The 17430-nt window shown below is 40.8% G+C and overlaps 2 protein-coding genes across 2 annotated transcripts in view; one reads left to right on the top strand and one right to left on the bottom strand.

Annotated features, from left to right (window-relative positions):
• Positions 1-661, bottom strand: part of ELAVL4 (ELAV like RNA binding protein 4) — an 82453-nt gene extending 81792 nt beyond the window's left edge. Inside the window, exon 1 of the mRNA XM_027649034.1 lies at positions 629-661. Coding sequence (XP_027504835.1) covers positions 629-646 — 18 coding nt within the window. The 5' untranslated portion in view covers positions 647-661. The remainder of the gene's footprint in view (positions 1-628) is intronic.
• LOC113949828 overlaps positions 1-15842 on the top strand; it is a 20235-nt gene extending 4393 nt beyond the window's left edge. Inside the window, exons 2-5 of the mRNA XM_027648865.1 lie at positions 287-801; positions 6590-6776; positions 8337-8378; positions 14351-15842. Of these exons, the coding sequence (XP_027504666.1) occupies positions 287-801; positions 6590-6776; positions 8337-8378; positions 14351-14671 (1065 nt within the window). The 3' untranslated portion in view covers positions 14672-15842. The remainder of the gene's footprint in view (positions 1-286; positions 802-6589; positions 6777-8336; positions 8379-14350) is intronic.
• The last annotated feature ends 1588 nt before the right edge of the window (positions 15843-17430 follow it).

Raw genomic sequence — 17430 nt, 5'->3', positions numbered from 1 at the left:
ATGCCCTGGCAGGGGCACAGGTAGGGAAAGGGGGAGATGCCCTGGCAGGGGCACAGGTAGGGAAAGGGGGAGATGCCCTGGCAGGGGCACAGGTAGGGAAAGGAGGACAAGGCACCCGCAGGGTCTCCGCCCCGGCGGATCTCGCCTGTCCCGCCCGGGTCTCGTACGCGCTATACGCCCCCGGCCGCCACCACCCCGCAAAGCTCCGGTGTCCACATTTTCCGTCTAAAACCGCTAGTTTAGGAACCACCATGCAAAAGCACTTTTTTTCTTATTAAAAAAAAAGAAGAAGAAAAAAGGAACGCATCACCCGAACCGCTCCGCGCGCGGCCCCACTCCCGGCGGGCACCGGCTCCCGCTCGACGCCCCGAGCGCGGATTCTCCGCCCGAAGCGGGGGATGCGCACGGAGGGGGGTGGGTGGTGGTGCGTGTGTGTTCCCCCACCCCGCCACCTTCACCTCCGCGCCGCGGCAGCTCCCACCGACGGGGAAGAGGCGGAACGCGGGAAAAGGCACCCGCGCCGCCTGCCCGCCGCTCTGCCCGCGGCCGTGCCCCCCCATGTGCCGCCCCCCTCCCCTTGTGCCGCCCCCCGGGCCCGGCCCCGCTCCGGCGGGAGCCGGTTCCTCACCGCGTCGCGCTCGCGCATCCTCCGCCGCGGGGGCGCCACGAGGAACGACTGCGCGCGAGGCGAGCACGTGGCGGCGGCGACGGCGGCGGCGTCTACGGGGTCTCCCTCGCGGCGCTTACGGGGCGGCGTGAGGCGGCACCGCCGCCATCTTGGAGCTCGAGTGGCCGCGGGAGGTGGGTCCGGGAGGGTTCTTATGGCCAGCGGGGCCGGCAGCACCTGTGCGGGGTGCGGGAGAGGGCACCTGTGTGGGTCGGGGGAGCAGCTCGGTAACGTACCCAGGGGGTCCCCACAGCTGCGCTCCCTCACAGGGGCCTCCCGATGCTGGAACAGAAACTGGGAGGTGCTTCCCCTTGTCCGTGACCCTCTCCCGTAAAGATGTACGAAGGAGGATTTTGAGTAGGTTAAAAAACCTCTTTTTTTTTTTTCAATCGGTGCTCAAGGAAAGGATAAGATGATGTGACACAAATGTATGATCGTGTGCCACAAATAGAACGTTGTGGGAAGCTTTCCCTTAGACATAAGCTTTGTCCTATATTTTTTCAAACAGTTTATTTCCTTGCTGTGTAGGTCATTCTTAGCATTAGGCTAAATTTGGCTGCAGATGCACCAACAGTGAAGACAGACACCGAGGGAGCTCAGTTGGACCCACAGTCTCAGCTGTGGCCTGGCCAGGAACATGGGTGCAGAATTATTTACATTTTTACTGACTTTTTTTTTTCCAGGGAGCTTGGTTGAAAGTAACAAACATTCAGGCATTTAAATAAAATACCTTGAGTCTAGAAAATTAGAAGTTTATAGGATGGCCTGCCTGGTTTGCTCTAGTGCTGCAAGCCATGTATGCAACTTGCATTAATTTCAAGGGTATTTCTAACACAAAGTGAGGAAAGACTGAACAACTCAGGCCTTTTGAAGATCTGTACCTGGAACTTCAAAACAAGGTCCAATCTCTGCTTCCAGTACGGATGGCAGAATTTGTACTTGTTTATGCACTTTGATTTTCAGTTCTTTGTGTATAAATTTAGCTGTGGGTGGAGTATCCTGAGCCAGATTTCTTCCTATATGCTATACATACAGGATGACAGAGAGACATACATGATTCTGTGTTAGATTGACAAGGAATTGCATTTCCCAGCAAATGCTGGATCAGAGCCATCTGTTTCAGAAATTAGCATAGCAGCAATTTGTTTGTTTGGCTTCATCTGTCTATTAGTTTGGTCCAAATCCTCTTGTTTTAGAGACACACTAGCACATAGGGAAGGGACCCGTCATCTGCTCTGTGCAGGCATCCCCTAAAATACATAAATTATTCTAACAAGAGGAGATATGAAATGTCATTGTCAGAAATCCAGACAAAGCAAAAGTGAGATTCTTTTTTTTCCCTGTAAACAAATTTGATTTTCTCAGTGCACTCTGTCTTCCATTAAAAATCACCTGGCCCTAAACAGTGTACTGGTCTCAGAATGCTTCTCTCCAGCCCAAAGTAGTGTTGCTGTACTTGTAGGTGCACTGGATCTTTCTCTTCTGTTTATTTTGACAGAATGATGGAAATCCTTCCTGACTTAAAGCCTCCACAACTTTCTTTTGAAGAGGTATTGATATTCTTAGAAACTGAGGAGTCCAGCTGCAAACAACAGTCAGGAGAAGGGCATCAGTCCATTAAATGATAAGGTATCACTCTGTTAGACAACAGCTTTTCTAAAAGCAGTTCACTTTGAGTTCTGTACCTAAAGAAAACGACATCTCTTACATAGCTTTTTTTATTTGCTGCATACCAAGTCTGCACTATTCAATATTTTAGTTATTTGCCTAGATTTTTTAGGTCTTTGAGGGGAAAAAGAATAAAAATTCTACTTAATACTCCAAAAACTCGCATCTACCACTTTATAGTTCCTACTGGATCTGGTTACAGTGCAAATATTTCTCCACAGACACAGCGAAAGGTCTGCACTGTTGTACAACTAATGATCACTCTGTGGCATTTGCTTGATGATACAAGTTTCAGATGATATTCCTAACTGCTCTTTAAAAATACAACCAAAAATAGTTATAAGAAAGTCTTCTGTACCCTTGAGAAGTGTAAAGCCCAATATAGTTATTCTGAAAAGAGAATTCTAGGTAGACCTGCTCAAATATGAGGAACTGTGGATGTTTCTTACAACTCATTACTGGTAATGCACAATTTAGAGATGTACTACACAAAGTAAAAGATTTAGTTCATTTTGGTGTCACTTCATTTCTTAGTCACACGGCAAAACCAACAACAAAAACTCCTTCTAAAATAAGAACTTACGTTTCTCCTTCAGATAAACGAGTCTGATGTTGTAGGCAATGAAAGTGATGTGAAGTCTCAGCTCAGAGGATGTGAGTGCTCATTGTACACGTGCACTGCAGATCACCTGTGGTGGTTTGGGTGCATCTGTCTCTACCTGAGCATCTCCCTCAAGTTACTCCTCCCACACTCCGCCCCCTTCCTTTGTCTAATCCCAACACCCCACAGTGGGATCTGCTGCAGTTTGGAAACCTGGGCTGAATGGAAGGGGAGTTGCCAGTGAGAAGAGGCTTTCCTGCTAAAACCATAAACACCTAAGGCAGGGCTGTGCTCTCATTGCCTGATGATGAAACAGCGGGACCAGCTAAAGTCAGACGGTGGCAACATCTGGTGGCTTCGCTGTGCTGTCAGAGCTGGCTGATGAAATTGCCCATTCAGAAGATGCATTTTGAATCAATACCTGGGTAATGCACACCACGGTGTTTAGAACAAATAGCAAATGTTGTCAGAAGTAAATAGTTCTGTATTTTAAGCAATGGAAAGAGTGTGTAAGTGCTTTTCCAGGGTAAGTGTAGAAAGCCATTACAAAGCTTATCTTTTCAAGTGACCTATAAAAGCTATAAACACATCAAAGGCTTTCAGGACATCAGATACAAACTTTAATTCTTCCCACAGTCAAAAACTCCCATGAAGCCACTGTCCCTGGATCATGACTCCAAGTGTGCTCAGTAATGCTAATGGAACTCACACTTACATGGGCAGCTTCACTCACAAACTGTAATTTAATTCAGGTTACAATTTATTAAGCAGTGATTTCTTGTAGTGATTTTTTTCTCTAAATTGCTGAATGTAAGGCAACACAATTTTTTTAGAATAGAATTTCTGGTAGGTTTTATTATTACAGAAAAAAACCCCATTAAAATGTAGCTGAAATGCTTCTGCTTCAAGGCAGCAGCTTTTTGTTTACAGCTGGCAGGTTGAGAGGTTATATTTGTGTCATAAGTAAAGGTGGGTGAAATTTCTTCCAGGTGGAGTCTAGGCTTTCATAGCAATCTGAGATTTTAGCAGCAGTTTTTCTTACATTGTTGTCCAGCTCTAACCATAATGCATTTAGTCAGTCACAACACTGTGAATTTAGTGAATGTGGCTTTTTGATTTTTTAAAATACTATGAAAAGATGTCCTTTACTGTAAATACATAACGTGTCATCCTGATATCATAAGGTACCGAACACAGAGGGGATGAAAATGCCAGTGGATCCTGCTGAATGATTTAGCCTTAAGGCTCCTGCAGGTTTTATTCGGATTCAGAATAGTAAGAGTGGGAAGTAGGGGATAAATAAAACATTTGTTTCAGAAAGTAGGTGACTTTGACAGAACACTGATGCAAACCATGAAGCCTCACAGATCAGAAGAATATTGTTAAGAAGGGAGGCTGGTGAACACTCAACGCCAGCCCCCGAGTGGTGCTGATCAGTGCAGTGCTGCTTTGCTTTTAACTATTATTGCACCTTCTCTGCAGTTCTACAGAATTCAGTCAGTGACTCCCACTGATGTATCACAGTCACTCAAACGTGTTTTTTTATCCAGCACCACTCGGTGGATATTTTGGTTAAGGCCTAATCTCATTTGGATTTATTACGATTTATCTTGGATTAAGCGTTTATCTGCTGAGGATTACGACCCATGCTATGAGGTACTGATGGGCGATCCGAGTTCAGGAATGTCTGAGCACATTAGAATGAATCAGCAATATTATTTTTTGACACAGTCTTCACACATTATCTCTTTTCAGTCAACTTTGCGACACTCATACACATAAGTATCTAATTTTCATTTAATATGGGCAGTAACCTGGAAAGCTCTTAACACCCAGTAAGAGAAAGCTGCATTTAATTAGGAGCAGCTTAAAAGATCAGGCCTCAGAGCCACATGACTTCATATTCACTCTGCCTTCTGCTCTCAGTATAACATTATTGATTTTTTTTATATCAATTTAAATATTTTTTCTTTTTGAAATGTATTTTGATGAGTCTTTCACTGCTATCCCAACTTTCTACTTCTTCTAATTTGCGCAGCCAGGAGTAAAAATAACGACGAAGGAGAATGCATTGTTTGTCTATTACCTTTCTGGACTTTTAAGATGTTTTTCAGGTTTGAATAGGTTTAAACTGCTTCCTCTATTGATATACACGGTACTGCACCTCAGGAACAGTGCTGGATTTCTCATGGGATTAAAAGAAGTTGGTCTTTGGCTTCAGTTCGTGGCAAAGCCACCAGTGCATGCTACAGTTGCCCTCAAACAGGCTCCTGGCTATTTTCATGCTTAATCATCTTGTATATTTATCATATCTTAGAAATTCCATTTTATGCTGCTTTTTATGCTACTTTAATTGCACCAATTTGGAGAATTCCAGTGGCCATAATTTTGTATGTTTGTAAGTTTTCCTTACAGTTTGGATTTTGTCTTCGTGATGACACACACAGAGAAGGTTTAAATACTTTCAGTCTTTCATAATGCTGAAAATAAGACCTTGGATGTGAAACTGCACAATTTAATGTGTTTAACCACTCTTACTAAAGGAATTAGAGGGAAAATATATGGTTCATTTCCAGTATACAATTCTACTATTTGCTAAATACTGTCACATTTACAATGTGCAGTCCTGTAACAAATGACTACGCTGCAGTGTTACTGTTCATTTTGAGGATTGCCTGCAATGTCTTATTTGCCAACCAGGGAGTTTGCAGTGTGAGTGTAACTGTGAGGAGATGAAACCTAAGGTGGTAAGGGACACTAGTTCCAGTATGTCTGACTTCACTAAATAGAGTAATGTAATTAAATTTTGGTTTTCAGGAGAACAGTTCAAAATTCAATTTCTTTACAGTGTTGGGATACACTATGCCTTGTTACCAATTTGCATCTTACCCAAGTAATGTTCAGAGTTGTGGACACAGCAGTGTGTATGAAACTGTAGCTCATATTTCAAGGAAAAGATTCAGCTGATGAAAAATTAGACAAAGTAAAAGACTGAGAATGGATGAGCATAGAAAAAAATTGATCTACCGTAACTAAAAATGGTGATAAATAAGCTGTAAGGAGACATAAAAAAATAAAATTATTTTTCAGTACCTTTTTGGAAAAAATATCAAATAGAAAATCATCTGGATTTTCATATAAGCATGTGTACAAGGAGAGAAAAATAGTGAGTGAAGGGTATTTTCTGGTAATGGGATACATTAAGGTTGCCATGGAATTTGGGATCAGCATGCACAAGATATTGATCTTAAACCTGCTGCTGAGCTACAAGGATAAGAAGGACTTGTTAATTTACTTATTTTCTATATCAACCCAGAACCAGCCATGTATAGGGACAACCCTATGGATAGGATGGATGGCAAAGTCTGACTTTGAAAAGACTCTTACTGGGACTCAGGGAATCAATTCAACTGGAAGGGACCATAGGAGATTTTCTAGTGCAAACTCCTGCTTACATCAGGGTCAACACCGAAATCACATCAGTTGGTTTAGGGCTTGATGCAATGAAGTTTTGAAAACCTGCAAGGATGGAGATTCCCCAGCCTCTCTGAGCAATGTGTTCCAGGGCTTAAATATCTCCAAAGAATAAAGGGGAATAAAAAAGTTGTGCTCCGTGTTCTCCAGGCTACTAATAAAGATATTCCTTGGTGTAGGTCTAAGGGTAAACTTTCAAGGGATGCCACTGGTAACTGCTGTCAGATGGAGGGTGACTCTTTAACCCCTTGGGCCTGTCAAGGCAGATTTTCACCCATTCAGCAGTCTGCCCATCCACACTATAACATTCCAATTTGGATACAAGTTTGCTGTGGGAGACCTGCTGAAAGCCCTCCTGAAGTCAAGGTAGGCAACATCTACGGCTCTGCCTTTGTCTGCATGTCTTGCCACTTCATCACAGAAGGTCTTTAGGCTTGCTCAAGTGTGGCAAACCTTGGAGAATCCATGCTGGATACTGCTTCTCATCACCTTTCTTTCTTCTTCAGGCATGGCTCCTGCAGACTTGCACTGTTATTGTCCCAGAGGACAAGCAGTGGTTCCGTGGATCATCATTCTTGCCTTTCTTTAGCATTATGGGCTTTTGGAGAGATTGAAGTGTGAAATCAGCCTTTCACTTCACAGCTAAGAGATTTGACATAGTCCATAGTGATACACTCCCTACAAACTGGGACTAAAAAGTCTGTAAACAGTTATTGATCTCCACATGCTACTGGGGAAATTTTCCAAGATCAGTGACAGCTGGGAAATCACTGGCATTTTAAAATTATAGATCACTGATTCACTTTTTTGGCATTTTCAGTATTGCGTTATGGCAATAAACATGCTAGATGTGTATAAAAAAACCAAAGTGCTTTTAGCATTTTAGTATTTTTTTGGTTGAGCAGTATTACAGATGAAAATTTCTTGATACAATTCAAAATAATGGGTTTGTTTATTAAAGATATATACCCATTAAGATGAAGTTAGGATGAGGAAAATGCTTGTTTGTGTGAAAATAATATCTGCTTTTTCAACAACAGCATCTCCTGAGGTTTCTTTGATTCATATCTGATTACTTTAATGACTAAACCAGGTTTTAACTCCTGTTAGCACTGCAGAATACAGGGAATTATAGAAGAGAAAAATGTATTTTGCCCTCCCAAGTCATTGTCAACACTGCTCTGAGGTACATTTCATTCTGGAATTATTTGCAAGGGGGGGGATTGGTTTCCAGTCATTGTCCCAGACAGAGATTGCAGAAGCCTCTGGTCAGTCACCGAGCTTTCATTACAATTTGGGAGGAGTTGGGTGCTTGCCTACAGAAGGGCACAGGTGCGTGAAAGGAAAAGATGTGTTGACAAAATCACCTCTTTGCTGGACAATTAAAAATGTGAGATAAACCCGAGCTTGTTCTGTGCTGCCTGGGGCAAGAAGGACTTCATATTGTTAACACAGTGATTCCTCTGGCTGATGAAGGATCTGCTCTGACGCATTCTGAAGGATGTTGCATATGCCTTGGCTCGGAAAATGATGTTTTCTTTGTACTGGTCGAGGATAGAAAAGAAGGGGAAATGGTGGGAGTGGTGACTCGGGTGATCTTTAGAGGAAAAAAAATAATGCAAATTCAAATTGAAGATGAGCTCTGTATACTTCCAGGTTTGAAAATAATTAGCAGTCACAGAATTTGTAATCTACTGTCTCAGATTTTTGCACTGCAAAAATACACATTTTAAAATAGAATAAAAAACTGGCTAGTAGGATTAGCTGGCTAATAATGTTTTAATGCAAAAAATATGTAATAGAAAATATTGTTCTGTCAGAATCTGGAAAGAAAAACAGCAAATAATAAAGTGATTTGAGCTAAGAACTTTGAATACAGACTTAATTGTTCAAGACATGACTGATTTTATTTTATTCCCATGACAGCATCATTTCATCCCCAGTCTGTCATGCCACGAGGCCTGTAAGGTATGTATTTTGCCTTCTCAGCTTCTCTTAGGGAATGATTTGTTATTAGGAGTACGGAGACTATTTCAAGTGTCTCTTAAAATCTGTGGTATTGCAAACAACGGATATAAAATGAGATTCACACACATAGCTTTGCTGGTGGCCAAGAACTGCGTTGCAATATGCCGGAAATCCAAACATCCTCCTACTCCCAGAGCCTTGCTGACAGATCTACAACAACTTCTTTCTCTTGAAAAAGCTACTTACAGAATCAGAGAGAAGCCTGATAATTCTGAGAAACTAATGTAATCTATAAAGTGGAAGGTTAAAGATTCCTCATCGTTATAAAAATGACATTTCTTTTGGAAAATTTTACCGTTTCCAGTAACATCTAAATCCCCCCCCCCAAAAATCTTGTCATCCCTGAAAAAGCAACAACAGCAAACCCTTAGGATTAGTGTCATTGTTTTCCTGTACAGCCTTTTAGACCTACAAATCATTGGGCTCCTGCGTAAGTACAGGGTGTTCATCAATGGAACTTGATACAGAAATAGAACCTCGGCTCAGCAGATCCTCCTTTCTTGAAAAACCAATTAAAAAGGCAAACACAAGGGAATAGAAAAACAAGTAACTTTTACAGGGGTGTATATTTTCAACAGCGTATTTTGCAAGAAGGGCTGTGTTAGATGCTACATATTTTAATTAGCTGTTTAGAAAATCAGGTTGACGATGTCCTTTAATTAGTAGACATTGACTTATTCCATGTGTATTATGGCACAGTGAATCTTATTAAGATAAATGTTTCTCTCTGAAGATACAAAGAAAATCCACCATCATTTGTTTGCTTACCAGATTGCTCACCATCAATACGGCTGCTATTTAAAATGATGAATTTTAGTCACATATTTAATTAGCTAATAGCTGATCTCACTGTAGGGTCTTGATCCTCCTTACATGTGTTCTTTCATCCTGAAAAAGTCTTTGGTTGTATCTTGGTTTTGAAGTTTTTGTTTGAAATTGTCCTTGCTACTTTCAAATCTAAAATGCAATAAATTAAATTATTAAAAGTAAAAATTATGGTGAAAACATTTAAGGTTTTGAATATAGTTTTGTACCTACTGCTCATTTAAATATATTGCTAGAGGCTATGAATTTAAAAAAAAAATTAAAAGTTTTTAAAGTCAGTTTTTCCACTTGCTGCGGGTATTTGCTGAGAAAATTATGTGCACTTTAAAGTGCTATAAACCAGCTGAAGATTTCAGTGCATTTGTCTATCACTGCTCGGCCTGCAGTCTTCTCACAGAATTCAGGTCGTTCGATGGCCACATCTGCAAAGTGCAGCAAATGCACTGTAGCCTACTCTGTGTCATGATAATTATTAAAAAAAGAAAATGTCTTCAGAGCGTTCACATGAAAGGCAGAAAGCTCTTGTGGGCGTCACTGGTTTGGAAGAGAACTTCTTGGGACTGTCTCTATTTTAGTTGTTCAGAGTATGTGACAAATGGTGCTTCTTCATCCCCACAGATCACGTTAGTGCCTAGAATGGCATTCAGGGGAAAACATCCCTCTCTCGTCACAGCAGGTGACACTCCTGGTCCCATGGGTTAGTGTCAGGTAGTCATGCAAGGAGCAGGGAGTTGGACTCCATGATCCTTAGGGGTACCTTCCAACTTGAGATACTCAGGATTCTACATGACCAGCCTTCTAAACCTCTCATTTTCCTTCCAATTTGCAGAGGTATGTTATTCCACCAGTACAAAGAAGATAAGCAAGAAGGAAGTTAATAAAGTGGAATTTTCCTTGTTACAGAGGCTGTCTTTGAAGGGATTGTAATGGCAGGTATAGTTCTGCCAAGTAGAAATGATTCTGGAGATGCTGCAGAAGGTGGAGGCTTTCCTGTGATGAACCTGGAGGCAGTGCAGAGGGGTTAGGTAAAGCCAGGCTGCAGCCATTGCAAAAGGATCTTCTGAAAAAGATCTGCAAGGTGGATTTGTCATTGAATTTGTAGCTACATGGATGGGTGTGTACCTGTCACTGAATTTGCATTAGTTCAACTATATATATCTAATATATATAAAATAAGTATCACTATTACTTGCAAGTAAGCTTGCTTTAAAAGAACATTTTGAAATAATATATGGTTAATGATATGAATTCCTAGGAAACTGCTATAGGGCAGATGGGTCAAAGTCAAGAGAATTTGTTCAGTGAAACCAAAGGGCATGGGGGTGCCTGGAGCACCGTGGTGATGGGCAAATAACGTACCACCAGATAGGGGGAATATCCATCAGGCTTGTCCTGCTGCTGCCACTTTCCTAACAAACACTGAATAGCTATCAAGCTTCAATCACTATTGAAAACCGGCTGTGTTACTGAAAGTATTCTCTTGACCTCTGGAGTATGTTATTACAAAAAGAAGGGCATAATTGACTTATTGAATCCACAATTATTTGTTCTTGCTGTTGTCCCATAACAGCATGGATTATAAACCTTATGTCCTAGTCAGGCAGGCAAAACTCTGTTACCTTAGTCCTGCTGTTTAATTAGCATTTACAATTGGACATTGTTTATATACCAATAAATGTTGCCTGAGTGAAGACTTCCCCTTAACCAATTATACCAGATGTTTCTCTGTGAAGGTCCTAATTAAACAGCATCTCTTCTCGTGGTTGCTTTAATCCTGCCTCTTGTGTGGATCTCTGTCAGAGTGCATTGCTACACTGGGACACTTTACCCACATTTCTGTCCCTTTCAGGTTCACTGGGTGGTGGCAGCTACTCCCTTTAAAAGTTCTTGCTTACTGTATGGGGAGAAAGTTCTGATGGGTAACCTTGAGAGCTGGGAATCCAAATCCATTCCTTGTTCTATAGTGGGATTCTCAAGTGATTGCTAAGTGACATATGACCCCATCAGGATGCTATAACTTCAGGTGGCTGATGGGGTCACTGCTCTAGTGTCCAAATCTGCAGTTTCCAGCCCAGAATGTTCAGCAAAGGGGGAATTTACTTGGAAGCCCTCCTCTATAGACATTGTCAAGTTGCAGATCCTGTGCCTGGTTTGTGAGCAGCTCTGCCCCCCATCACAATTTTGGCAGTTTCGGGAATGATCGAGGATTGCTGTCCTGGACAGTGCTGTGCCCACTCCTTAGTCAGACCCTCAGTATACTTGAGCTTCCCTTCTCCTGTATAATGGTCCATTACTTTCTGGCAGTTAAGATTTTAAGAGCTTTTCTATTCCAGGTGCTTCTTCTAAGAGCTGATTCCTAAGTTTCCAGCACTTTTGTGTGTGCTTATAATATGAAAAGGAAATCAGCTTCCTTTCTCTGGTACAGCACCCGCCATCCTAAGTGAGTCAACGAGTTCCTAAATGTAGTATTTCAATGTCACGTGGAAAAGTAAGGAGTGGGAGATGTATCAGTGGGAACACTGTCTCACTGCCAATCCTTATGGGTCAGAGGATTAGGAATACAGTAGCCCATCTGTGCTGCCCCAAATATCTTCATTTAGAAGATAAGAATGGTATGTAACTACATTTTTTACTGTGTACTTCCTTCATCCAAACTTCAAGTGACTCTAATTTCATATTAATGTCTTAATTTTTAAATTGTCCTTGATTTCAAGATGGATTAGTTAGTAATTACATTAAATTATTTCTGCAGATTCTGATCCAATATATACCCATTCATTTCTGTAAGATATTAATTTAAAGGATTTTTTTTTCATCTGTAGGGCCACTCTTGCAGGGAGTGGCAGAAAGTTTGCAGGCTGTGAGGGTCACTGAGGCTTTAGAACGCAGAAGAAGATGTTATGAATACAAACTTTAAAAAGTTCATGTAATTTTTTCTACAGACTCTTAAGTTGAAGTTTAGGGACAGATAATTGTGTGTGATTATATCTTAGTGAATATTCACTTCTCAGCATTGCTATTACATCAAGGGAAACATTTCTGGTAATCATGGTGTTCAGGAGTATCTGGACTTTGGTATTACTTGGACAAAATAGAGAAATTAAAGAAAAGATGCCGTGTGTTTCCTGTCTTCAAACACATAGGATAGAGATTTTAAAATGTTGCTGTGAATGTGGTCTTGGTGTAATGCTTCTCTGATGCCTCTAAAGCCCGGTCTCTGCCCATCTCATGATGCTCAGGGTGAAGTTTGCATGTGGAGGACTATCCCCTGATCATATTTTGGACCATCATCAGATTGTCCTTTTTCTCTTGAGTTCTCCTTGTTTTGCCCTAGCAGACAGTATTTAGGACTAGATTCACCAAACAACACCATTTCTTGTACTCTTGAGGGAAGGTAGTTGGCTTTTTTGGTAGGTCCCATATTTTGCTTTACTCTATACCCTGGATTCCACAGAAAATGGCCCTAATGTTATTATCCCTTTTCTAAGCTGATGGAGTGCTGCTATGGGCTTGAGTTTTCCTTATTGCACTGTCATTTTTAAAGGCAAATGTCAGTAACATTTTGCACTAAAAGGACTTGTTTTGGTGGCACTGCAGGGCTTATGGAATAACTGGCAAGCCAGGAATGTTTCTGCACAAGTGCAGTGCAAAACTGAAAGGCTAAAGGTGAACCAGGACTTCAAGGGCTGACAGTCCTAAGCCACCAAGTGCAGTGAACTCAACCAAGGCAATCTACCTGCAGCCTTTGAGCTCATTCCTTGGATTCCTGAAAGGAATAAACCCCTCACTGTTCATCCATGTGGCTGACATTGGCATAGATCTACTTCACTCCTATCTGAGCACTCGTAGGACTTGTATATAATAGGAGCAAAAGGGAGTTCCTTGCCACTTAGTGTGAGAAAAAAATGCCAGGGAAGACAAGTGCATATTAGGGTGAGCCAACTGTTTACCATGATCTGCTAACAAATGTGATAACTAAAAATGGCCTTTCTGCACTGGGATTTCATCGTGTATTAGTTGCCATGTGTTAGCTAACATAAGCTTATTGCAGTCTAAAGTAAATTCCTGCCATTTCAGTTTACCTCCTCTCTCCCAGCTGCTACATGTACTGATTGTCTCTCAGCGATTTGCTGCTCCTTTTTCTGTGCCACTGGCACCTTGAGAAATTGTAACTAATAACAAATCGTGAAAATATTTTAAAAGTTTGGAATTTAACATGGTTCCTAAATTAATTATGAATCCTCTCTTATAAAGAATTACATTTCAGTTGAGGGCCAAATAACCAGCTTCAAGACAGCAAACAATTCACTTAATCTGAAATTAAGTTCTGATTGTACCTCTCTCATCTGTCCAGATGTTCGCTGTCTGAGTTAAAAGAATTTTATCAGAGTAAATGCTGAAAAGGATTAAAAGATAGCAGAGAACTGTAGAGTTTATAGATTATTAAAATGCAATGCATAAAATGTATTTGTATATATAAACTGAGTCCATAATAATATTGGAAATATTGGAAATATTGATGAAAAACTAAGATATTAAACATTTTCCAATTAAGATATTAAAACATTACACAAGCATATATTTTAATTTCTAAGTATAGGTGTAGTAATCTCTGCCACTAGGAGTGGATCAAGATCATGAAGACCCCTTGGGGACACCTGTAAAGAGCATATTTAGCAGCTACACAATTAGAAACCACTGGAAAGTGCTTTCCCCACTGAGGGATTCCAGGGAATTGGAGGGTTCCAGTGTAGAAGAATTCTTTGGGTCCCTTCTACCTGCCTCTGAGTAGCAGAGAATTCTAGCTTAGCGTTATACTTCACGTTTGAAATTGTAAACTGTTTTGACCCACATGCTCAAATCCCAGGAGAACTGACTTAGCCCTTCACCTTTCCCAGGTAAAGTGCACTTTTATCACATATATGGGTGCACCTTTCTGATGGGAACTTAAAAATGAAGGTTATTTCCTGAAAAGAATTTAGAAGTCTCAGTTTGTAATAGCAAGGGTTTACCTATGCCCTCGGATAACAGTTCTTTTTCCATTCTGTGCCCGGGTGGCTGCCACTGACCTTCCTTTCCTTTCCTAGTTGTGCTGGCTGGCAAGCAAACACTCCTCAGCTCTGCCTGGCTTAGAGGGGCAGTGGAAGAGCAAGGGGGGGGAGTGTGAGGAAGCCCTGCACATTGGCAATCCCCTGCTTTTACAAGCTCAGAAGAGCTTTGTGGAAGAGTGGAAAAGCCAAGTAGCATTCCGAATCCCGGAGTCACAGGTCGTTCACCTCCCGTACGGCACTGCTGTCATTTACAGGCTGGGTTCCTTCGGGCCGGCGGTTTCTCTGTGTAATTACACAATATTGATGCACATCTGTGAGGACAAACCGTTAGGAACAAACAGTTCAAAATACCTATAAAATGTAAAATTAAAAAAGAAAATATTTTCAGGTGTGAAATGAGATGATGCTTTGCCTGCGTGGGCAAAAATTGATCCAGGTTTTGTGATGACGGTGTCTCTGGTTTCATGTCAGTTATCTCAGCATAACTTTTAGATTACTTCTGAAATCATGCACAGAACGAGGGGAGATACAGTTTGACCTTTTCAGACTTGCTGCATTTTAATTTTTCCTATGCTTAGAAATAACACAGAAAAAACCCCCAAGAGGTAATATTATTTTTGTATAAATCTCTGTAGTTATACTAGGCATGTTCAGAATACATTAAAGATACTGTCCTGACACAAAAAAATTACAATGTGCTTTTAGATATTACATAACTAATGAGAGCAATAAATGCTGGGGGAACGAGTGGATCAAGGTTACAGTAATAAGATTATAGCATTCCTCCACTGTGTGTGCATGGTTGAAAATTCACCTCAATTTTGCTGCCTCAGTGTGGGCTTTGGTTTTTCATTTTGGCTTTTTCTTGCTTTATCAGATTTAATTTTCTGTCTGAGTCCACCAGACCATAACATCCTGGCTAAAATCTCTGACCAGACTTTTGATTTTCTCTTTCTCTTTTTTTCCTCTCTTTTTTTTTTTTTCCTTTTTCTTTTTAGTTTTCTTACTTTTAATTTAGAATGTACCTGCTCTGCTTGCACAGCCACCATCAATGGCCTGTCTGTAGCAGAACCATTGTCATGGTCTTTTCTCTGACAGGAGTCACAGTTGAAGCACCAATAGAATATACACTTGAATGCTCACGTGACTTTTTCCTACACAGGGAAAGTGATACCAAAAAAAAAAGTAATTATATGATTTCTATGCAATTACACCTGGATTTTTAAATCCCCACTTTGAAGACCCACACCATACACTGTGTGTGTGGTGTGTGAAAGGCATGGAAAACGTGTGCTAATGCTCCATCTTCTCATTCACATCCAGCCTTAACAGTCACTTAAAAACGATTTGTGAAAAAATCAATAATGTACCTTACTGTCTTTTTTTGTAATGTATAAAAAAGGGTGGATTTTTGCCAATTTTTTTAAACACTCTGAAAATATCAAGATTGTAAAATTGGATTTTTATTGATTTTCTTGGAAGATCTTTGAGGTTTCGACAGACATGTATTGACAGCAGCCACCTCTAGCTGAATCAGAAGTATTGAATGTGTAACAGGAATCATTCGATCTTCAACATATTTGAATTATCCTCATGTTAAAACAAAAGTGATCAGAAATCTTTTCTCCTTTCAAGTCTTTGCTCTTGCACTGTTATTCTTTCTTACGTTCTTTAATCGCCACAGTCTTCCAGGCTGCAAACGAAAGATAAACAAACAATGGAATATCTAATGTTTCAAATGCAAGCACAGATCAAAAAAGTAAAACATACTCCTTAAGTCCATAGAGATTACAAATAAATAGAAAAATGGGACAAATCCGTATTTATAAAAATAATTTCTTTCTCAATATTTGTAATGAAGGGAGTTGTCAGTCACGTTAATTTTTATGTAAATTTACCTAAGCTGATGAATCATAACTGAAATATTGTCTAATCTTCCTGGTTTTGGCTGGCATTTCCATTTTTATTTCCATTGCCTCAGTTTATTTTTGTTTGTTTATACAATGAGTTTTAAGGGTCTGTTCCAGGACCCATAACACAGCAAGAGGAGCGGCCCTGCCTCGAGTCGCTGTCAGTCCCACACAGGCAGTGGATCCCGACACATGAGAGTAAGACAAGAACAGTCTCCATGACAGACAGTCATCTTGGCACACAGCTGACGATTCATTACCATTCCTTCAGTAGACAGCACAGCACAGGAGATTTTTAGGGAGGGATTTGAAGGAGGAAAATTAGGTGAGTGGGAGTGAGAAGCAGCAGCGAGGGAAAGCATGAAGGTGCCGGTTTGAAAATGTAACAAGTAGAGAGTTATTACTGAATGAAATGTGTGGGGGGAAGCCGTTGGTTTTTCCATAGGCTATTAAAAGATGATGGGGTGGGAATAAGCTGCAAAGAGTCACAGAAGTGGAGCAGTTTTTGCTTGCCAAGATGCGGAAGGAGGCGGGGGGGACCCGCTGGAACAAGGAATAGGGCTGAAACAGCGAATGTGAGGATAACCGGGGCAGCGGTGGTTTGCAGCAGTGTTCTGTTGTTCTTTGTTGGTTTGTGATGTCCAAAATCAGACTGTTTAACAGCTTTGGAAGGGCAAGGGCCAAAGATGTCTTTGTACTAACGAGCACCCCAATATGTTCTCAGGTGCTCTAAAGATGTGCAAATAAAAATAAGCAACCCCTTCTCCTAAAAACCAGTTCCCTCGTTCTTCAGCCCTGATTCAAGTTACACCATTCGGTTATCTTTCTATTTCCAAAAGAACTTTCTATATGAACTTTCCAGTTCTCTCTTGTCAAATTATCTTACTGTTTTTGGAAAGACTGCATATCATCTATATTTAACAGCACTTCTGCTTGGTGAGGTGACTATAACATAGCATTAAACTCAGACTAAAAAAAATGAGTGTGGCATTTCTAGGTTTTTCAAGTGTGTTAACTCAGAAGAGATAATTTGACTGGAGAAAGTTCTTTCCCCCAAATGTCTTTATTTCAATAGACCTTCTTGCAGGTATTTGAGTTGAGTTAATTGATGGGCAATTAGATGCAAAAGGCCTTTGGATTAGTATTTGTGGTCACCATAGAAGCGAGTCTCAGAGAAATGTGAATAAAGAGGTCCTCTGAAGCACT

The sequence above is a fragment of the Corapipo altera genome, unplaced genomic scaffold (assembly GCF_003945725.1).
Source record: "Corapipo altera isolate COAL_440 unplaced genomic scaffold, ASM394572v1 112, whole genome shotgun sequence".
Taxonomy (NCBI): Eukaryota; Metazoa; Chordata; class Aves; order Passeriformes; family Pipridae; genus Corapipo; species Corapipo altera.
This window is presented reverse-complemented; position numbering and strand designations above follow the sequence as displayed.